This window comes from Ciona intestinalis, chromosome 11 (assembly GCF_000224145.3).
Source record: "Ciona intestinalis chromosome 11, KH, whole genome shotgun sequence".
In the NCBI taxonomy this organism is placed as follows: Eukaryota; Metazoa; Chordata; class Ascidiacea; order Phlebobranchia; family Cionidae; genus Ciona; species Ciona intestinalis.
In genome coordinates, this window is record NC_020176.2 from 572727 (window position 1) to 589473 (window position 16747).

At 38.8% G+C, this 16747-nt stretch overlaps 1 protein-coding gene across 1 annotated transcript in view; it reads left to right on the plus strand.

Moving 5' to 3' along the window:
* The window catches only part of LOC100178078, a 32465-nt gene extending 16786 nt beyond the window's left edge, over positions 1-15679 (plus strand). The window contains exons 12-26 of the mRNA XM_002123626.4: positions 783-941; positions 2986-3101; positions 5688-5873; positions 6174-6406; positions 6749-6929; positions 7357-7453; positions 9297-9540; positions 9840-9927; positions 10254-10503; positions 10957-11067; positions 11599-11850; positions 12107-12380; positions 13107-13327; positions 13834-14033; positions 14291-15679. Of these exons, the coding sequence (XP_002123662.2) occupies positions 783-941; positions 2986-3101; positions 5688-5873; positions 6174-6406; positions 6749-6929; positions 7357-7453; positions 9297-9540; positions 9840-9927; positions 10254-10503; positions 10957-11067; positions 11599-11850; positions 12107-12380; positions 13107-13327; positions 13834-14033; positions 14291-15538 (3860 nt within the window). The 3' untranslated portion in view covers positions 15539-15679. The remainder of the gene's footprint in view (positions 1-782; positions 942-2985; positions 3102-5687; positions 5874-6173; positions 6407-6748; positions 6930-7356; positions 7454-9296; positions 9541-9839; positions 9928-10253; positions 10504-10956; positions 11068-11598; positions 11851-12106; positions 12381-13106; positions 13328-13833; positions 14034-14290) is intronic.
* Positions 15680-16747: the final 1068 nt, after the last annotated feature.

Here is a 16747-nt window from a genome sequence, read left to right on the forward strand (position 1 = left end):
TACCTTTTATACTAAGTCCAAATTATAATTTCTGGTAGCAATAAAACCAGATCTATCTAAGCATTAACTTGATCAAAAATTACCAACGAAACGAAATTCAGGAATTTTCTAATTAAATTCCGAAAATAGTTTGGTTGCTATGACGTCATTTTACAACGTAACTTCGCTAACCTAACAGTATCCATGATCCTGCTACCATTGTAGATGTATATGTATCTTAGGGTAATAAGACGCAGAGCGATAATTGCTTAAACCAAGTGGTCACTACTGGGCTAGCTGTCTAATTTATCAGCCATACAACAAAAGTTAAACAATTAGAAATTCCCCAAAACAATCACCTACAAAGTTACATACGTGGTAACACGTAAGCAGGCACGAAATGTATATAACAGAACACCCGTGTTATAACAACTGTCGTTATCTCGCGAGGCGAGAATAAATATAAGGGAATAATGTTAATAAAAAAAATCGGGTAAAAACCCGTTCAAAAAAAATATAGAATAATATAGTAGGATGGGGAAAGATGGGACACCTTTTCAATTTATTTTCTCCTCTAATTTCGTAGTAAACAAACATTTAACGATTTTTTTATAAAACTTTATCCTCACGGCTCCAGTAGACCGTTGTTAATTGTTTAAAACACGATCAGGATATTTAGTTATTATGTGTCAAAGGTGTCCCATCTTCCCCCACCCTACTATATTATGTGCTATCGGTATTCATCTTACACCAAAGGTACTCTGTATGAAAATACAAACCTTTAAAAGCATCATATTCCTCAGGTCGAATGCTCCCCTGGTCTACATGGTCATCCTGCAGCGCATCATGTGGCAGCGGACGTATGACGAAAAGTAGAACCTGTACGGGTGTTCCCCCAAACCGAAAAACCTGTCACGGAAAGTTCGTGATTTCGAAACGATGCAACACGAAGGTTTGTCCAGGTATATATTGCTCGGTTATAAACAAGATACAACAGTTTCATTGTAAAGATTTAATACTTATATATACAATATCTATAACATAAAAAATGGGGAAGATGGGACACCTTCAGCTCATGATATCCAAATATCCTGATCGTGGTTTAAACAATTAACAACAGTCTATGAAAGTGTGAGAATACGGTTATATAATTCTTTCAATGTTTTTTGTATACTCTAAATTAGACGAGAAAATGGAATAAAAAGGTGTCCCATCTTCCTCAACCCTACTTTATAAGCTATTTAAATTATTTTTTTGCTGCTGTTGTTTGTGACGCACACAAACATTCACCAAGAACTAGTGGTCTGATATATAAAACATGAACGCAGGTTTTTAAAGCAGTGTTTGTCCCAACTTGTGGTTAATACAACTTTTGCGAAGTTTCTCTGTTTAGCATTGAATGAATAGCTGTAACTTATTTATCCTCGCGTGCCGGGCCAACGACAGTCGCTATAACACGGGTGTTCTGATTCATACACCTTCTGCCCGCTTGCGTGTTATATGTAACTTTGTGGGTGATTGTTTTTTGAATTATTGTTATTGCATGTCCGAGCATTTGGACAACCCATAAAAGACGACTAGGTAGAAGCAAATGCCGTTAAAAACAATTATTACCCACAATGTATTTAACTTGGTATAACTCGTAAGCTGGCAAGGATGCATTAACACTCGTGTTATAACGACTGTTGTTTTCCGGCAAGGCGACGATAAAGTAAGTTACATCTATTCATTTAGTTGTATTCAAGTGTCATGTCTAGGAACACATGTGCTCCCAATATTAGCAGCCTCGAAACCGCATTCTCGGGGCTAAAGCACTGCGCCACTGCTGTTGTTTTTAATAAAATCTACATTCTACATCAACGTACGGCTAAAACTTCGTATCGGCCACGTTCTTACGCGTACTATCATATATTTATGAGGGGGGAAAAGATAAGACACCTTTAGCATATAATATCTAAGAGAAGTATTCTAATCGTGTTTTAAACAATTAACAAAGGTCTATGGAGTCGTCAGGATATGTTTTTATAGTTCTTTTAAGGGGCTTTCTTTAATACCAAATAGGACAAGAAAATAGTATAAATACGTGTTCCATCTTCCCCCACCCTACTATATCACGAAACCGCTCGGGTTTTTCGAGTCAAAATACCTAAAATTTATTGCCTGCCTTATCGTTGGTATTCTGGCAGAAACCATTGTTGCGAGTTGTTATCATTTCGTGGCAAGTAGTACGTCTGTCATACCAGTCACATTGTCACCACTGAAATAACATAAACTTGATTTAATGTAAGCAATCCACAAACTGACATCTGACTATCAGGAAGCTTATCTGTAGACACAAACATATCCATGCTTCATTTATTTTCCATTCTTCTTAATTACTCTCAGTTAAACACTTCAATCTTATGTCAGTTTATCAGCCAGTCGTGTCAAATATACAAGTTAGGGCTACATTTTATCAGTTCAAATACAACATCGTCCGTCATTGTATATATGGACATTGCTATTCTAGTCGGCACTTTAGCTGTATTCAACCAAAACGTGTTTTATGCGAAATACAACTATATCTATTACATTCATAATCTTAAACTGCATGCATGTTCCTTTGAGACAGTTCATTTTCGTTCTATTCCATTATCCCATGAATGAATGAAAGAATAAAGGAGTATTATAGTAGGGTGGGGGAAGATGGGACACCTTCAGCACATAATATCTAAATATCCTGATCGTGTTTTAAACAATAACTAACGGTCAATGGGAGTCATGGGCATTTAGTTTAATAATTTCTTGAATGTTCTTTGTTTACTACTAAACGGGGCGAGAAAATAGAGGTAAAGGTGTCCCATCTTCCGCCACCCTACTATATGTTTCATTCACGTTATGCTCGCTTACAGGTTACCATGTATGTAACTTTGTGGGTGATTGTATTTTCATTCATTATAACGTATGGCCGACAATTCATACAACCTATAAATGAACATTATGTTTAGTTATTATATTTCATTCCAGGAATATGCTCCAGTTATGGAGATCCACATTACACAACATTTGATGGGAGATCATTCAACTTTCAAGGCGACTGTGGATACATACTTGCACAAGACATCGGAGGAAACGATTTTAAGGTAGAGGAACTTAAAGTTTTAAATTGTTAATAGTTGGGTAAAAAAACTGTGTTTTTTCCATCAAATTTCAATTTTTTTCCAAAGGCAAAAATGTTTCTTTCGGAAAGAGTTTAAAGTAGAAATAAGTATAGTTATACTACATAGACAGCTGGGTGAAATAAGACGCATCTACTACAAACGCACAATTTTTTGAATTTGCAACTCTTTTAAAAATAAACGCAAGCTTAATATTATATTGGCGTTTCGCCATCCATATGCTGAGGCTACATTATAACGGTTGGATATATAGTAGGGTGGGGCAAGAAGTTTTCACTCTGTTGTATCATCCCATTTGCCAGTAAACAGATAACATAAACAAAACTATATAAACGTAACCTCACGACTCTTTAAAAGGTTGTTTATTGTTTAAAATACGATTAAGAAATATGGGATATTGATCGCTATAACAGTATTGTACGCGACAGTACCGTATCACAAAGTTTCCAATATATGGTAACTCACACAATGCATACTAAGCCACCATACATGGCTATAGCTATATGTTCTTCAACCTTTTTAGGGTTGGTGAACCCCTAAAGTTGATGCGACGAATTTATGCACCCCTGATTGCTTTAACGTAAAACTAATGACGTTTCGCAAGTGATGCAAGATATAGAATTCGTATAAACAAAACTGTAGGAAAATGTTCAAAACTTAATATTATTGCTAAAAATTGTTGAAGTTTGTGATTCACCCTTGTATACCCTTTTGTACTGGCGTGCACACCGGTTGAAGAGCATTGGGCTATAGCACACCCGTGGTATACGTCATAGTAGCAAGCTAATCACAAATAATGATTTCGACTTATCCCCTACAAGTAATGGCGCCCAAAATTTTCTGAATACTTCGAAACCTTAAGCGCCCACGTACGTAGACAGACAGTGGCTGAGAAACTTGCGGGCAATAAGTTGGTAGGTTAAGGCGTTCGAACCTGACCGCTAAAATTAAGCAGACGCTGATGAAGAATGATAATAAACGGATTAGGGCAGAGCATGTTTAAGTGCTTGACGTTCAAGTTGGTGTTTCAGTTGATCCCGGCGTTTAAGAAGCGCTGTCCCCTCTGACTTACCGCAGATAAAGATGCCGAGTTAGATTTCACCACGAACGAGTATTCGCAATTTGCATCCCCTTTCAAGTTCATGAGCAGTGTTTCACAATATTTCTAGTAGACCGGTGGTTCGAAATCTGTTTTTACGGGACAATATTTTTAATATAGTAAGGTGAATGAAGATGGGACACCTTTTCATTTTGTTTCCATGTCTTATTCGGTAGTAAACAAAGAACATTAAAAGAATTATAAAACCGTATCCTCGCGACTCCCATAGGCCGTTGCTAATTGTTTAAAACATAATCAGGATATTTGGATATTATGTGCTAAAGATGTTCCATCTTCTCCCATCCTACTATAAAACATTTGTGTACAAGACCGCGTTTCACATTCTTTTTGGTAGAAAGAGTGTTTCCCGACCCCGTTATACGAGAACAGTGTCCCCAGGCTTTTTTTTCTGTGGGCAGAATTGCCATGCCCGTTATCAATAGCGATAAATATTTCGTTTTGAAAACCACACAAAATGTCAATACCGTCTACCGGCAAGCGAGCATTAAAACCAAAAGCTGAAACAGATTTTCAACCGGGTTTTGTCATTGCGAAGACGTTGCGCAACATATAGTAGGGTGGGGGAAGATGGGGCACATTTTTATTCGATTTTATCGTCTTATTTGGTATTAAACAAAGAACATTGAAAGAATTGTAAAACCGTATCTGCACGGATCCAATATACCGTTGTTAGTTGTTTAAAATGCACTAAGGTATTTTAATATAATGTGCCGAAGGTGTCTCATTTTCCCCACCCTACCATATAGTTTCTCTTTTTGACTCAAATATTCACTTACTGCCATGTATACTTTTAAACCAAGTAGTTGTGAAACACTGCTTTAAATGACAGCTACGTCACCAATCTTACCCAGTTAAACGTGTATTCTATTTATTTGTTTATCTCACTTAATTCTTCCTACCCGTATAAATCCAACAATTGGTGCCATTGACTGACTTAAACAGTTTGGTAAATTAGACTTCGATTTGCTTTATCATACAACGATTAGCATCATTTTATAAACATGACATATATGAGTAAATTAGTCAAGATCAAAACGAACGCAAAATGATGTCAGCTTCTGAAATAGAACGCATCTCGCTCTACATCTAGAAAACTATTCTAACGCTTGCGCTTAATCCATTTTAAACGTAAGTCCTAATGTTGCTTTTAAACATTTGCACTCCCCATTTTTGTTGCTAGTTATAATAAGACTATAAATATAACATTTTAGTATGGTCCATATTTTAAGGCACGCTATGGGGCCTGGTATGTAGGTCAAAGATGGCACATTACCCCGACATCCAGGGTGCTACCGGTAAAGTCTCATTAGTTGAAGCCAAGGAATGGCGGCAAAGGTTTTGTTCGTAACGGGTGGGCGATATTCCCAAACTCTTTACAATGGCGAAATCTAATGAATTGTAAAGCTCAATAATCGGATTTTACATTTCAGATCGTCCAATATAACGTTGGGTGTGGTTCGAGACTCAGTTGCGTCAGGAAGATCACTGCAGTTCTTGCTTTCCCTCGGCTATCTGCTGTAGTAGACCTTGGTAGAGACAACGAGGTGGTCACAGTTAATGGGGTGCAAGTTCGTTTGCCATATTATTCCACGAACGGAATGTTATCCGTGGATAATGTAAGTGAATATAACTTTATTTATAACAGAAAATTTTAGTTGCGATAGAACAGAGTATGGACGTGTATATTTCTGAGCGAAACACATAGTCGTAATTGCTTCAACTCAGTAATCATACAGGAACAAAAACAAAAGACACACTCATTTATAAAACGACATGTTATGTGCTTCGTAAATAAGCACGAGGTGTATAAAACAGAACACCCATGTTATAACGACTGTCGTTTCCGGCCACACGAGAATAAAGCAAGTTACATTTATGTATCCATTCATCCATTTATTCCCACTTAATCCACGCAGGTCGGCTTATACTTGGCATTGAGGGTCGGCAACTTCATTGAGGTTCGTTGGGCGATTCCTCACCGTTTGTACGTCATGGTGTCCGGCAAGTACGCGGGTCGAACCAAAGGACTTTGTGGTAACTTCAACGGGGACCCACATGATGATAGGATGACACCTGGCGGAAGAATATTGATGTCGGATCTGGAGTTTGGACAAAGTTGGGACGTTTTAGCCGGAAGCGCAAACTTTAGGTGGGTCGTCAGTAATCTCTAAAAGTTTGCAGATTTCTAGTAAATATAAAGTGTTTAAAAACAACATTCCGTTAATTGCTCCAAACCAATATTGCCCCCTATAGATTGCCCAAACTGTCAGCCATACATATCCCAAAAACATTATTTACGCACAAAAAAAATGATAAAAAAAGAATTACTCACAAAGTTACATAAGTGGTAACTCGTAAACGGGCACGAGGTGTATGAAACAGAACACCCGAGTTATAACGACTGTCGTTTCCCGCCACGCGAGGATAAACAAATTATATTCACTAATTGATTCATGACCACCAAATTCAACAAAGTATGTTTTCGCTACAGTTGCTCGGCCATCAGCACACTTGTGAACCCATGCTCCCATAATCCTTCCTTGGCGCGGAGGGCGAGAGAAATTTGTTCTTTTCTTCTAAACCGAAGAAGATTCGGTGATTGCCACAACATTGTCTCACCCAGTAGTTTCATCAACTCGTGTATAATCGACATATGCAGCACTTCTATTGAAGTAAGTTAAACGATACAACATACCATGTTAAGGGCTCCTGCTTCTGAATTGGAAGAGACAGGTTCGAGGCTAGACACTGCTTTCGTTGTGGGTGCATGTGTCTTTAAACAAAACACTTGTCGGCAATTGCTCCTCCAACCCAATGATTACCCATTGCCTAAATCAACCACAAAGTAACAGACTTGATAACTAGTAAGCTGGCACGAGGTGTATGAAACAGAACAACCGTGTTATAACAACTGTCCTTGCGTAGACATGTGAGGATGAATAAGTTACACACGTTGTAGGTCGTATGCTGGCACGAGGTGTATGGAACAGAATATCCGCGTTATAGCGGTTTTCGTTTCCCCGACCCAAAAGAAAAAAACAAGTCACATTCATTTATTCAATAAAATAAATACCCGTTTTCTTTAATATTTTTCAACAGCAAACCAACATGTACTTCTGCATTGCTCTCTCGGCCTACTCAGAAGAGTGCCTACGTCACGGAATTATATTAAATTGGAGAACGCCTGAAATTTGCCGTGAGTATATATTACGTCATAGTGTATTACGTCACTTTTGTGGTGGTTTTGATCTTAGCAGTCACACTAAGTTTCGGTGGCAAACATTTTGCTCTTGCTGTTTGTTTAACCTTTCCGAGTTGTTGAATTGACCATTTCCAAACACATCGGGCCTCGCATCGCACTCGGCGGTCCAAGGCGAACAGATAACCCGCGGCGAATTGTAAACGAATCGGTATCTTGTTGCTTTGATCGATGAGCTTCTCTGGCAGCATCATTTATATATTTAAAACAGCTTTAAATTATCACTACGTAATTTTATATTTTTACTACGTAAATCACCACGTAAAAGTATTAAACGAAAAACATTATTAAAAAAAAGAAAAAGTTCGTAAATGAACGGGAAACTACAGTATTTGTGGTACGCTAACATTAAACATATACACAACTAAACGGATATAAAAGGCGTGGCTGATAAACGTACCAGACAGATGTCGCACAACAGGTAAAATATTGTAAGTTGCTTGCAGGGTAGTGTGAGCGTCTGACGTATTTCAAATGACGTCACAACAATGCTTCTTTGTGACGAAGGAGAAGCGACTTATGTTATGTTTGTTTTTATTTCTGCGGATTTTACACCGCGCAAAATCCGCTAGCAAAGGCGAGGGTACAACTTTAGGGGGTGGTTATGACATTCCTGAACGTTAAGAATTCGTTTCATCGTGAAATACGTTACGTAGTCGTGTAAAAACATTGTTTTTCTGGTCAATAACAACGATATTGTAGAATGGGGAAGATGGGGCACCTTTTACCTCTATTTTCTCGTTCTATTTAGTAGTAAGCAAAGAACATTCAAAGAATTATAAAACTATTTTCTCACTACTCCCATACACCGTTGTTAATTACATAAAACACGATCGAGATATTTGGATATTATGTGCCAAAGGTGTCCCATCTTTCCCCACTCTACTATAAGTAGATTGCGGTAAGATAGTTTATGTTTACATTTTCCTCCGATTGGGTAAACCAAGAACAATAAAAGAGTTATATACCCATATCATCACCACTCTAAAAGAACGTTAGTTGTTTAAAAATTCGTGGTAACCATATCAGTATTGCTCCCTGTATAATATATAGTAGGGTGGGGGAAAATGGGACACCTTTATTGTGTTTTTGCGTCCAAGGTAGTAAACACAGAACGTTTAAAGAACTCCCGTACACCGTTGTTAATTGTTTAAAACACGATCAGGTTATTTATATATTATGTGCTGATGGTGTCCTGTCCTCCCCACCCTACTATGTGTCAAAACATTACCAAATAGAACACGAATTAACACATTACCAAATAGAACACGAATTAGGATATTGTAACAAAATGGCGTCCATAACCTTAACAAGGACCCAACCACATGAAATAAAATATCCACGACCGCTGGGTAAAGTGAAAAATAAATCTGAACGAATAATTTTGAACGATTTGTTTTTGCTGGCACTCGTGGATAACTGAGTCACTGCTGGTAACTTATCAGTGGAAATTTTCTTCGTGTGTCATCCGGAAAACAAAAACTCTACTAATATTTTGACGTTGCTTAACGTAATACAACTTGTTGTTTTTATACTTTTAATCAAATTAACACAGTTCAGGCTGATTAAAACAAAAGAACGGTACTTTACTCTCGTTATAACACGGTAAGGATAACAAAATATAGATAAAAAAGCAACTTATAAATGCCTAATTATTTCAGAAGGTTTATTTTCCCCAAAAAAGCTCAAAATATGGATAAAAAAAGCAACTTATAAATGCCTAATTATTTGAACGAAGGTTTAATTTTCCCAAAAGCGTAACTGTCGTCATTAATTCCAGCAATCACTTGCATGAGCGGCAAAGTTTATACTGAATGTGGAAGCTCGTGTGTTCGTTATTGCCCCAGTGAAGTTACTGGTGGTTCCGTTTGTCCTACAAGTCAGAAGTGTGTTCCGGGTTGCTACTGCCCAAACGGGACAGTTTTGTATCAAAACAGATGCATTGAAGTTTCCCAATGCCCTTGTTTCTTACAAGGCGGACGTTTTGGTAACGGCTCTCGTCACAACAGGAACTGCCAGAGTTGGTAAGATCTTTAATTTACTTACCTAATTCAAACGATGTCAAAGACACGTATTGGTTTCGTACCCATACGAACCTGTAATTCACCGGGTCAAATCCTTGTTTTAACCAAGTAGTTGTGTTCTTGACATGGTAAAGTTGTATTTTGTCGCATATGCAAAGACAGCATTGGTTGGAATAAAACTTATATTAAATTTTATACTAGAATATCAGCAGTTCGTGATAAAATATTATTCCTGGCAGCAATATAGCACACCAGTAACAATATGTTAAAAAGAAATCAACAGACTTGATGTTTTCTAGTGTATGTTGGAACGGGGATTGGAGTTGTACTTTTAACAGCATGTTGTGTGATTACCCAGCTTCTGTAGTGAGAGGGCCTACTTCACAGGTTGGTCATTTTGGTGATGATGTAAAATGAACGAACTGGGTAACTTCCTAGCTAGTTCCAAGTGTTGGGGTAATAATAGGCCAACTGTGGATTCAATCACAATGTAAAACCGCCAGGAGTAGGTTCGGTGTTACAGGATAAGTCCCAAGTTGAACAATGGGTTTTCACTTTACATTAAAATAGATTTGGCATTGATATAAATTAACACTATATGAATAATTGGACAACAGGTCAACTCTGGCCTAAATTCTATGTCATCTGACATACATCGCCGTAGGATCTCATTTCTATGAAAAAAACATGGTTAAAAACCGTTATTTTTGCAGATTGTCCCGTATGGATATTCCGTTACTTTTTGCTGTGAGGTCGTTGGGATACCGATTCCTGTGGTCACATGGTATAGGAACGGGATCGAGGTTACTGTAGGTAAAGAAAGAGGGAGCGGAGACATCGATGATCTGAACTCAACACTTTTCCTCAGCAATGTATCAGTGGCTGACGGAGGACCTTACACATGCAAAGCTACAAACAGACTTGGATCTCACAAATCAAACCCAGCGTTGTTGTCCATAATAGGTGAGCGTGTCACATTTTAAAGTCGTCAAAGTTAAACAAGACAATAAGTACAAAGTCCTCTTAAAAAATAATCACCCACAAAATAACATACTTTGTAACTTGTAAACTGGCACGGGGTGTATGAAACAGAACACTCGTGTTTAACGACTGCCGTTTTCTGGCCAAGCGAGGATAAAGTAAGTTACATTCATTCATTCATAATATGGTACTCGACTCGATGTTAAAACCTATGGATTAGGGTTCCTCTCTTATTAAGTTGTTATTTAAGAATTTTCGAGTTTGAATTTACATGGAAAGCGATACAAGCGTATTTGAAGTTATTTCCTAGAATTTGCCAAACAAACCACATCGATTGTTTGATTTTAAGTTAATAATTTACTTCAAATGAGACGTATAGTTTATCCCGTTATTATAAATCTAGCTCCACATTCTTAGACTTTATTTATGCCTTAGATTTAACAATGTCATCCTGCAACCCCCGCCCCGCTTCTAACTTTGTTCATCTTCCTGATGGTTGTTCAGTGGATGGCCAAGATGGCGGCACACGACCACATGGTATAGGAGGTTAGTAGAATGTTTTGCTGCTACCTTGTGGAAGAGTGGAGACTTATGTAGTTGTAGTAGGGTGGGGAAAGACGGGACACCTTTAGCTCGTATTATCTGATACTGATCGTGTTTTAACCAATTAACAATGGACTGTAGGAATCGTGAGGATACGGTTTTATAATTCTTTGAATGTTTTTTTACTACCTAATTGGACGAGAAAACGAAATAAAAAGGTGTCCCATCTTCCCTCACACTAATATATTATATTTTTCTAAGATATGCGTCCGAATCTATCAACCGTCACTAAGCTGGCGTAGCGAATGAATCTGACTATTCGCGGGGCGGGGTATAGTCAATCGTTATAACTCGGGTGTTCTGTTTCGTACACTTTATGCCGCACGATTATTTGCCGCCATTTGTAGCTCAAATGCTTTGGTACCCGCGGTTCTGTTTTAATTAGGTTAAAAAAAAGCATTAAGAAAATTTTGTCACTGGCGTCACACACGTTCTTTTTTTATCAGTCATTTTTTTAACATTGTATTTTTGCAGTTAACGTCCTTGATTTGGGTCGGTGCATCGGAGAGCCGTGTTACATGCCGGTAGCTGGCGCTAAAGAATCCACAACTTGCACCGAGACACGTCACTGTTGTCAGCCATCCGAGACGGCCCCGATTCAAGTCCGATGTCGTCACGAACGTTATGCCACGTCATTCCTTATCACAGTGGTTCGACGTTGCGCATGCGCAGTATGCGTGAATGGAATGACGGTGGTGGAAGGCGTGGTCAAGTCAAAATCAACAGGTGATTGGTTATGCGCAATTTTGGTGTAATTAGTAGGACGATATATTTGGAAAATAGAATAAAACTTGAACGTAGTTGCTTTTTTCTTTTCGTTCTTCTAAAAATTTGACTTCGCGAATACAAAATATAGTCAACTCCGCTTAATCGGAGCATCGGACCAAATTTTGACCAATTCAAACTGGTCGGATTCGGTTAACTATATATAAATATTTGTGTTAGGTAAATTGGGTTGTTTAACTTATGTTATGCTTACCAGGCCGTCCAGTCAAGCACGTGAAACTTTCCCATCAAGGCCGTACAGTTGGTTATACATCCAGTACCGGTTCATTCCGGCTTCGGTTTCCGAATCTCCCAATAGAAACCCGCCACGTCACCATTACTATCTCTGACGTCATGTTCAAGAGATTCACGACAACGGTGAAGAACCTGCTGGTGCTTCCCGGGCAATCTACCTTACATAGTATAGTCATCCGACCGTGTCGTGTACGACTTCGCTTCAATGCATCTCTTGGTTTACAGTATGTATTCAGGTAATGTTTCAATATTTATTTCGTTTCTGCGAGGACTATTGTAGTAGGGTGGGAAAAGATGGGACACTTTTTATTCTATTTTCTCGTCCCATATGGTAGTAGACAAAAAAGTCAAAGAATTATAAAATGTAACCTCACGAATGCCATAGACCGTTGTTAATTGTTTAAAACACGATCAGGATATTTGAATATTATGTGCTAAAGGTGTCCCATCTTCCCCTCCCCTACCCTTATATAAGTTCGAAATTGCTCTTCTGGCTCCTAATAAAATAATAGCCAGATTTACTTGCAATTCCCAAACGTTTTTTACGGAGGTGCTACTTGGAAATGTCGCTTCTGGAACTGAGATTAAACAGTACTTGTTTTGAGCATTATTACATAACTAAAATATTTAAAAAATGGTTTATATTATAGTTTACACAACATTTGTTTTCAAACTTGCAAACTGAATTATTAAAAACTTAGTTTAACATGCAAAAATGCTAGTACAGATGAATCCAATCATCCTGCTAACATTGTCGGCATATTTGTATCTTGAGCATGACACTAGCCTGAAGTTTCTTCAACCCATTGGTCGCTAATTTAAATACAAAAAAAAAACATGTTTATGTTGTATTATAAATGTTTTTATTATGTTGTTGCATGTCAAATGTAAAATCTCAGGCCATTTGCAAAATATTGATTTGTTCAGTTCAAGTATTTATATTAAACATAATTCAACCCCAGACCAACCGCCGGCTACACGAACCGCATGCGGCTGCACATTCCTCCCAACTCTCTGATATTTGACAGTCAAACCAACCCATACAAAGGTATGGTGATCGCTGGCATCACTTTATTGGACAAACCGAACACGGCTGGTCATAACAGAAACGAGGATCCTTCGATGCCTGGTAGCTCAATCGCCATCAGTGTAGAAGGGGAGGAACAACTTTTAGAACCAACGGGTAAGTAATGACTTGTTTGATGACGCAGACATATAGGTTAGTGGGATGTATTGTATGAATAAATGTAATTTATATATCCTGGTAACTCGCGTAAGCTTGCACGAGGTGTATGAACACTAGTGTTATAACGTCTGTCGTTTTCTGGCCACGCCAGGATAAAGCAAGTTACATTATTCGTTCATCCTTGCGTTGCGGAGGAACAATAGTTGTTATAACACGGGTGTTTCATACACCGTGTGCCTAATTATAAGTTACCATGTGTGTATTACCTTCAGTAATGTGTGTATTACCTTCAGCACAGTGGTTAATGCGCCGCCTGTAGCCCAGAGTATATACGCTTCCGAGGCTTGACACTGCTACCATTGATGGCGTTTACAACTTTTTCAAAACACTGAACTGCAATTACCCCAACTCAGTGATCCATGTTAATTGTATCGCTCAAAATGCACCTTATTGCAATTCTAGCGATTCGATTTGTATTTAAACTAAACATACTTTTTTTGCAGTGATACTGTGCGTGTCGTTATACAACCGATCCGGTCACCCCCTTGATTTATTACCTGGTCGTACAGCAAGTCTAAGTCTCACATCACACGGTATCAGAGTGAAGCAATTACCTTGGGGTTTGGACGACTTGACAGGATACTGGAGAGAACACAGCGACAGAATTGAAGTTGTTCCGAAATACACGAAACGATCGAGAAAGGTATGAGATGGATTTTGTTACTAATATAGTATTGTGGGGTAATATGGGACACCTTTAGCACATAATATCCTGATCATTTTTGAAACAAATAACAACAGTCTATGGGAGGCGTGGGAATACGGTTTTATAATTTAGTTGCTATAGATTTTACTTATGTTATGTTCGCTGTGGATATTGAGACAAACATGTTTTGTGTTGGTTGTGAACTTTATTATAACTTTGGCGAATTAGTGACAATAGTTTACTTTTTCTCCAAGGTATTTGTTGTCACTGCAAAAATCCATCGGTTCAAAACTGCCTGGTCGTTGGGATTTGGTCGCAACCCTTGTTACATCCGAGCCCGAGTACTCGACTCTCAAAATGAAAGTGTTCCTGCCGTCCGAATCGCGTTTAGGTCGAGTAATGAAGATGGTAAAGCTGCCATGATGATGACGCATAAACGAGATTCCGGCAGAGGGCGCACGAGATTTCCCTGGTACGTAGAAGATATGACAAGCTCAAGAGATTATCCCAACGGTGTCTGCTTGCCAGTTGGTTGTACAAACACTGGTGTCTTGTTTGCATCAAGACTCGGAAACGATCTCGTGTTATTGGAACCCGAAGTGCCGCCTATGGAGATGGGCCAAGTAAAACAAGTACACAGGCATAATGGACGCACTCGTTCATCGAGTAGACGACTTTCTAAAGTGTTAAAAACAGCCACGCCAACTCGTAACTCAAGCGGCGTCATCCACACTGCGTATTTTCGACGAAAAGAAGAATGTAGGGAAACAAGGCCAGAGTTACAAACGTATGTTTTCAGAGACAGATCTGAGCCGCGGGACGGTAGTGTATTATCACGGTCTCGCTTCAACTACAGGAACAAAGTTATTCAAACGTTTGTAGTTTCCAGCGAGCGAGACGGTGTAAGGGGGAGCCGGAGCTCGACTCCTATGAAAAGGTTCTGCCATATTAAAGTAAATGTGACAAGCAGACCAAATATTGGGAGACGAATATCAGCACCAAGCAGTCAAAGTGTTATTGAGGCTGTTACGTTGAGGAATCGAACCAACGTAGCTCATAACCAAACCACAATACTGGGGTGGCGTCACGCTATGCTGCGACCGTTTAACCCCCACCGTACAGAAGAACAGAGTGTTTGTGTCGAATATTTATGTGACAACGGACGAGTGTCACCCTCTGATGTCACTGTTGTGCATTTAACCATACGTCACGCACTGAACAATGACGTGGGAAATGACGTGTTGAGTTTGATGACGCAACCAAGATGCAACTTCTCGCCGCGCGGCTCGACGGTGCGTGGAAGTTTTAGAACTCAAAGCCCTCCCAACGCGGGAGGTTACGTTAACGTAAGAACCCGCGCTAGTTCGCGATCGCGAGTTGCGTCATTCCGGCGTCATAGACGCGAGTTCGGTATCGAATTCGAAGGTCGAACGATCGCGGAATCGCATCGAAAGTGCATGAGTTCGAAAAAATATGTTGCCGCCTTTTTCGACTGCCGGTAGTGCTGCCAGCTAACAGTGTTGCAAGATATATTTAAAGTTCAACGTTACCTATAGTTTATTTCTTATTTATATACCGGGCTGGTCCTGGTTGTGCATATACTTTACGCTTTAAGAGCTTTGTGAATATAACCCCTTGCCGAAGATATGTGTAGTTATATTACCATACTTTTCCAAACAACGACACTGGGCCAAGTAATCCAGAATTGCTGTAGTTAATAATGGAGCCACGCACGAATTCCATGTTATGCAAGAACACGAACAAAACTGTATATAAGACATTTTTATATCCGGTGACCAGAACCCACAGAGTCGATAAATATTATTCCTTTCCGGACATTATTGAGAATTAACTTTCCGAAGTCTAGTAGCCATTAGTTCCGTTGGGACCATATTTTGGTTTGTTGGCACCATAATTTTGGTCTGTTGGCACCATCATTTTGTGCTTTGGGACTTTACTTAGGTCTGTTGGAACCATATATAGATGTTGTGACCATATTTATGTCTGTTGGGACCATAATATTTATGTTTGTTGGGACAAAAATATGTCTGTTGGGACCATATTTATGTGCGTTGGAACCATATTTATGTCTGTTAGGACCATTTTTATGTCTGTTGTGATACTAATTATGTCCGTTGGGGCCAAATTTATGTCTGTTGTGATACTAATTGTGTCCGTTAGGGCCAAATTTATGTCTGTTGTGATAGTAATTATGTTTGTTGGAACCATATTTATGTGCGTTGGAACTATATTTATGTCTGTTAGGACCATTTTTATGTCCGTTGAGACCATAATTATGTGTGTTGTGGTACTAATTATGTCTGTTGGGACCAAATTTATGTCTGTTGTGAAAATATTTATGTCCGTTGGGACCATAATTATGTCCGTTGAGACCATAATTATGTCCGTTTAGACCATATTTATGTCTGTTGGGACCATAATTATGTCCGATGAGACCATAATTATGTCCGTTGAGACCATAATTATGTCTGTTGGGACCATTTTTTAGTCCGTTGAGACCATATTTATGTCTGTTAGGAACATTTTTATGTCTGTTGGGACCATAATTATGTCTGTTGTGGCCAAATTTATGTCTGTTGTGATAATATTTATGTCCGTTGGGACCATAATTATGTCCGTTGAGACCATAATTATGTCCGTTTAGACCATATTTATGTCTGTTGGGACCATAATTATGTCCGTTGAGACCA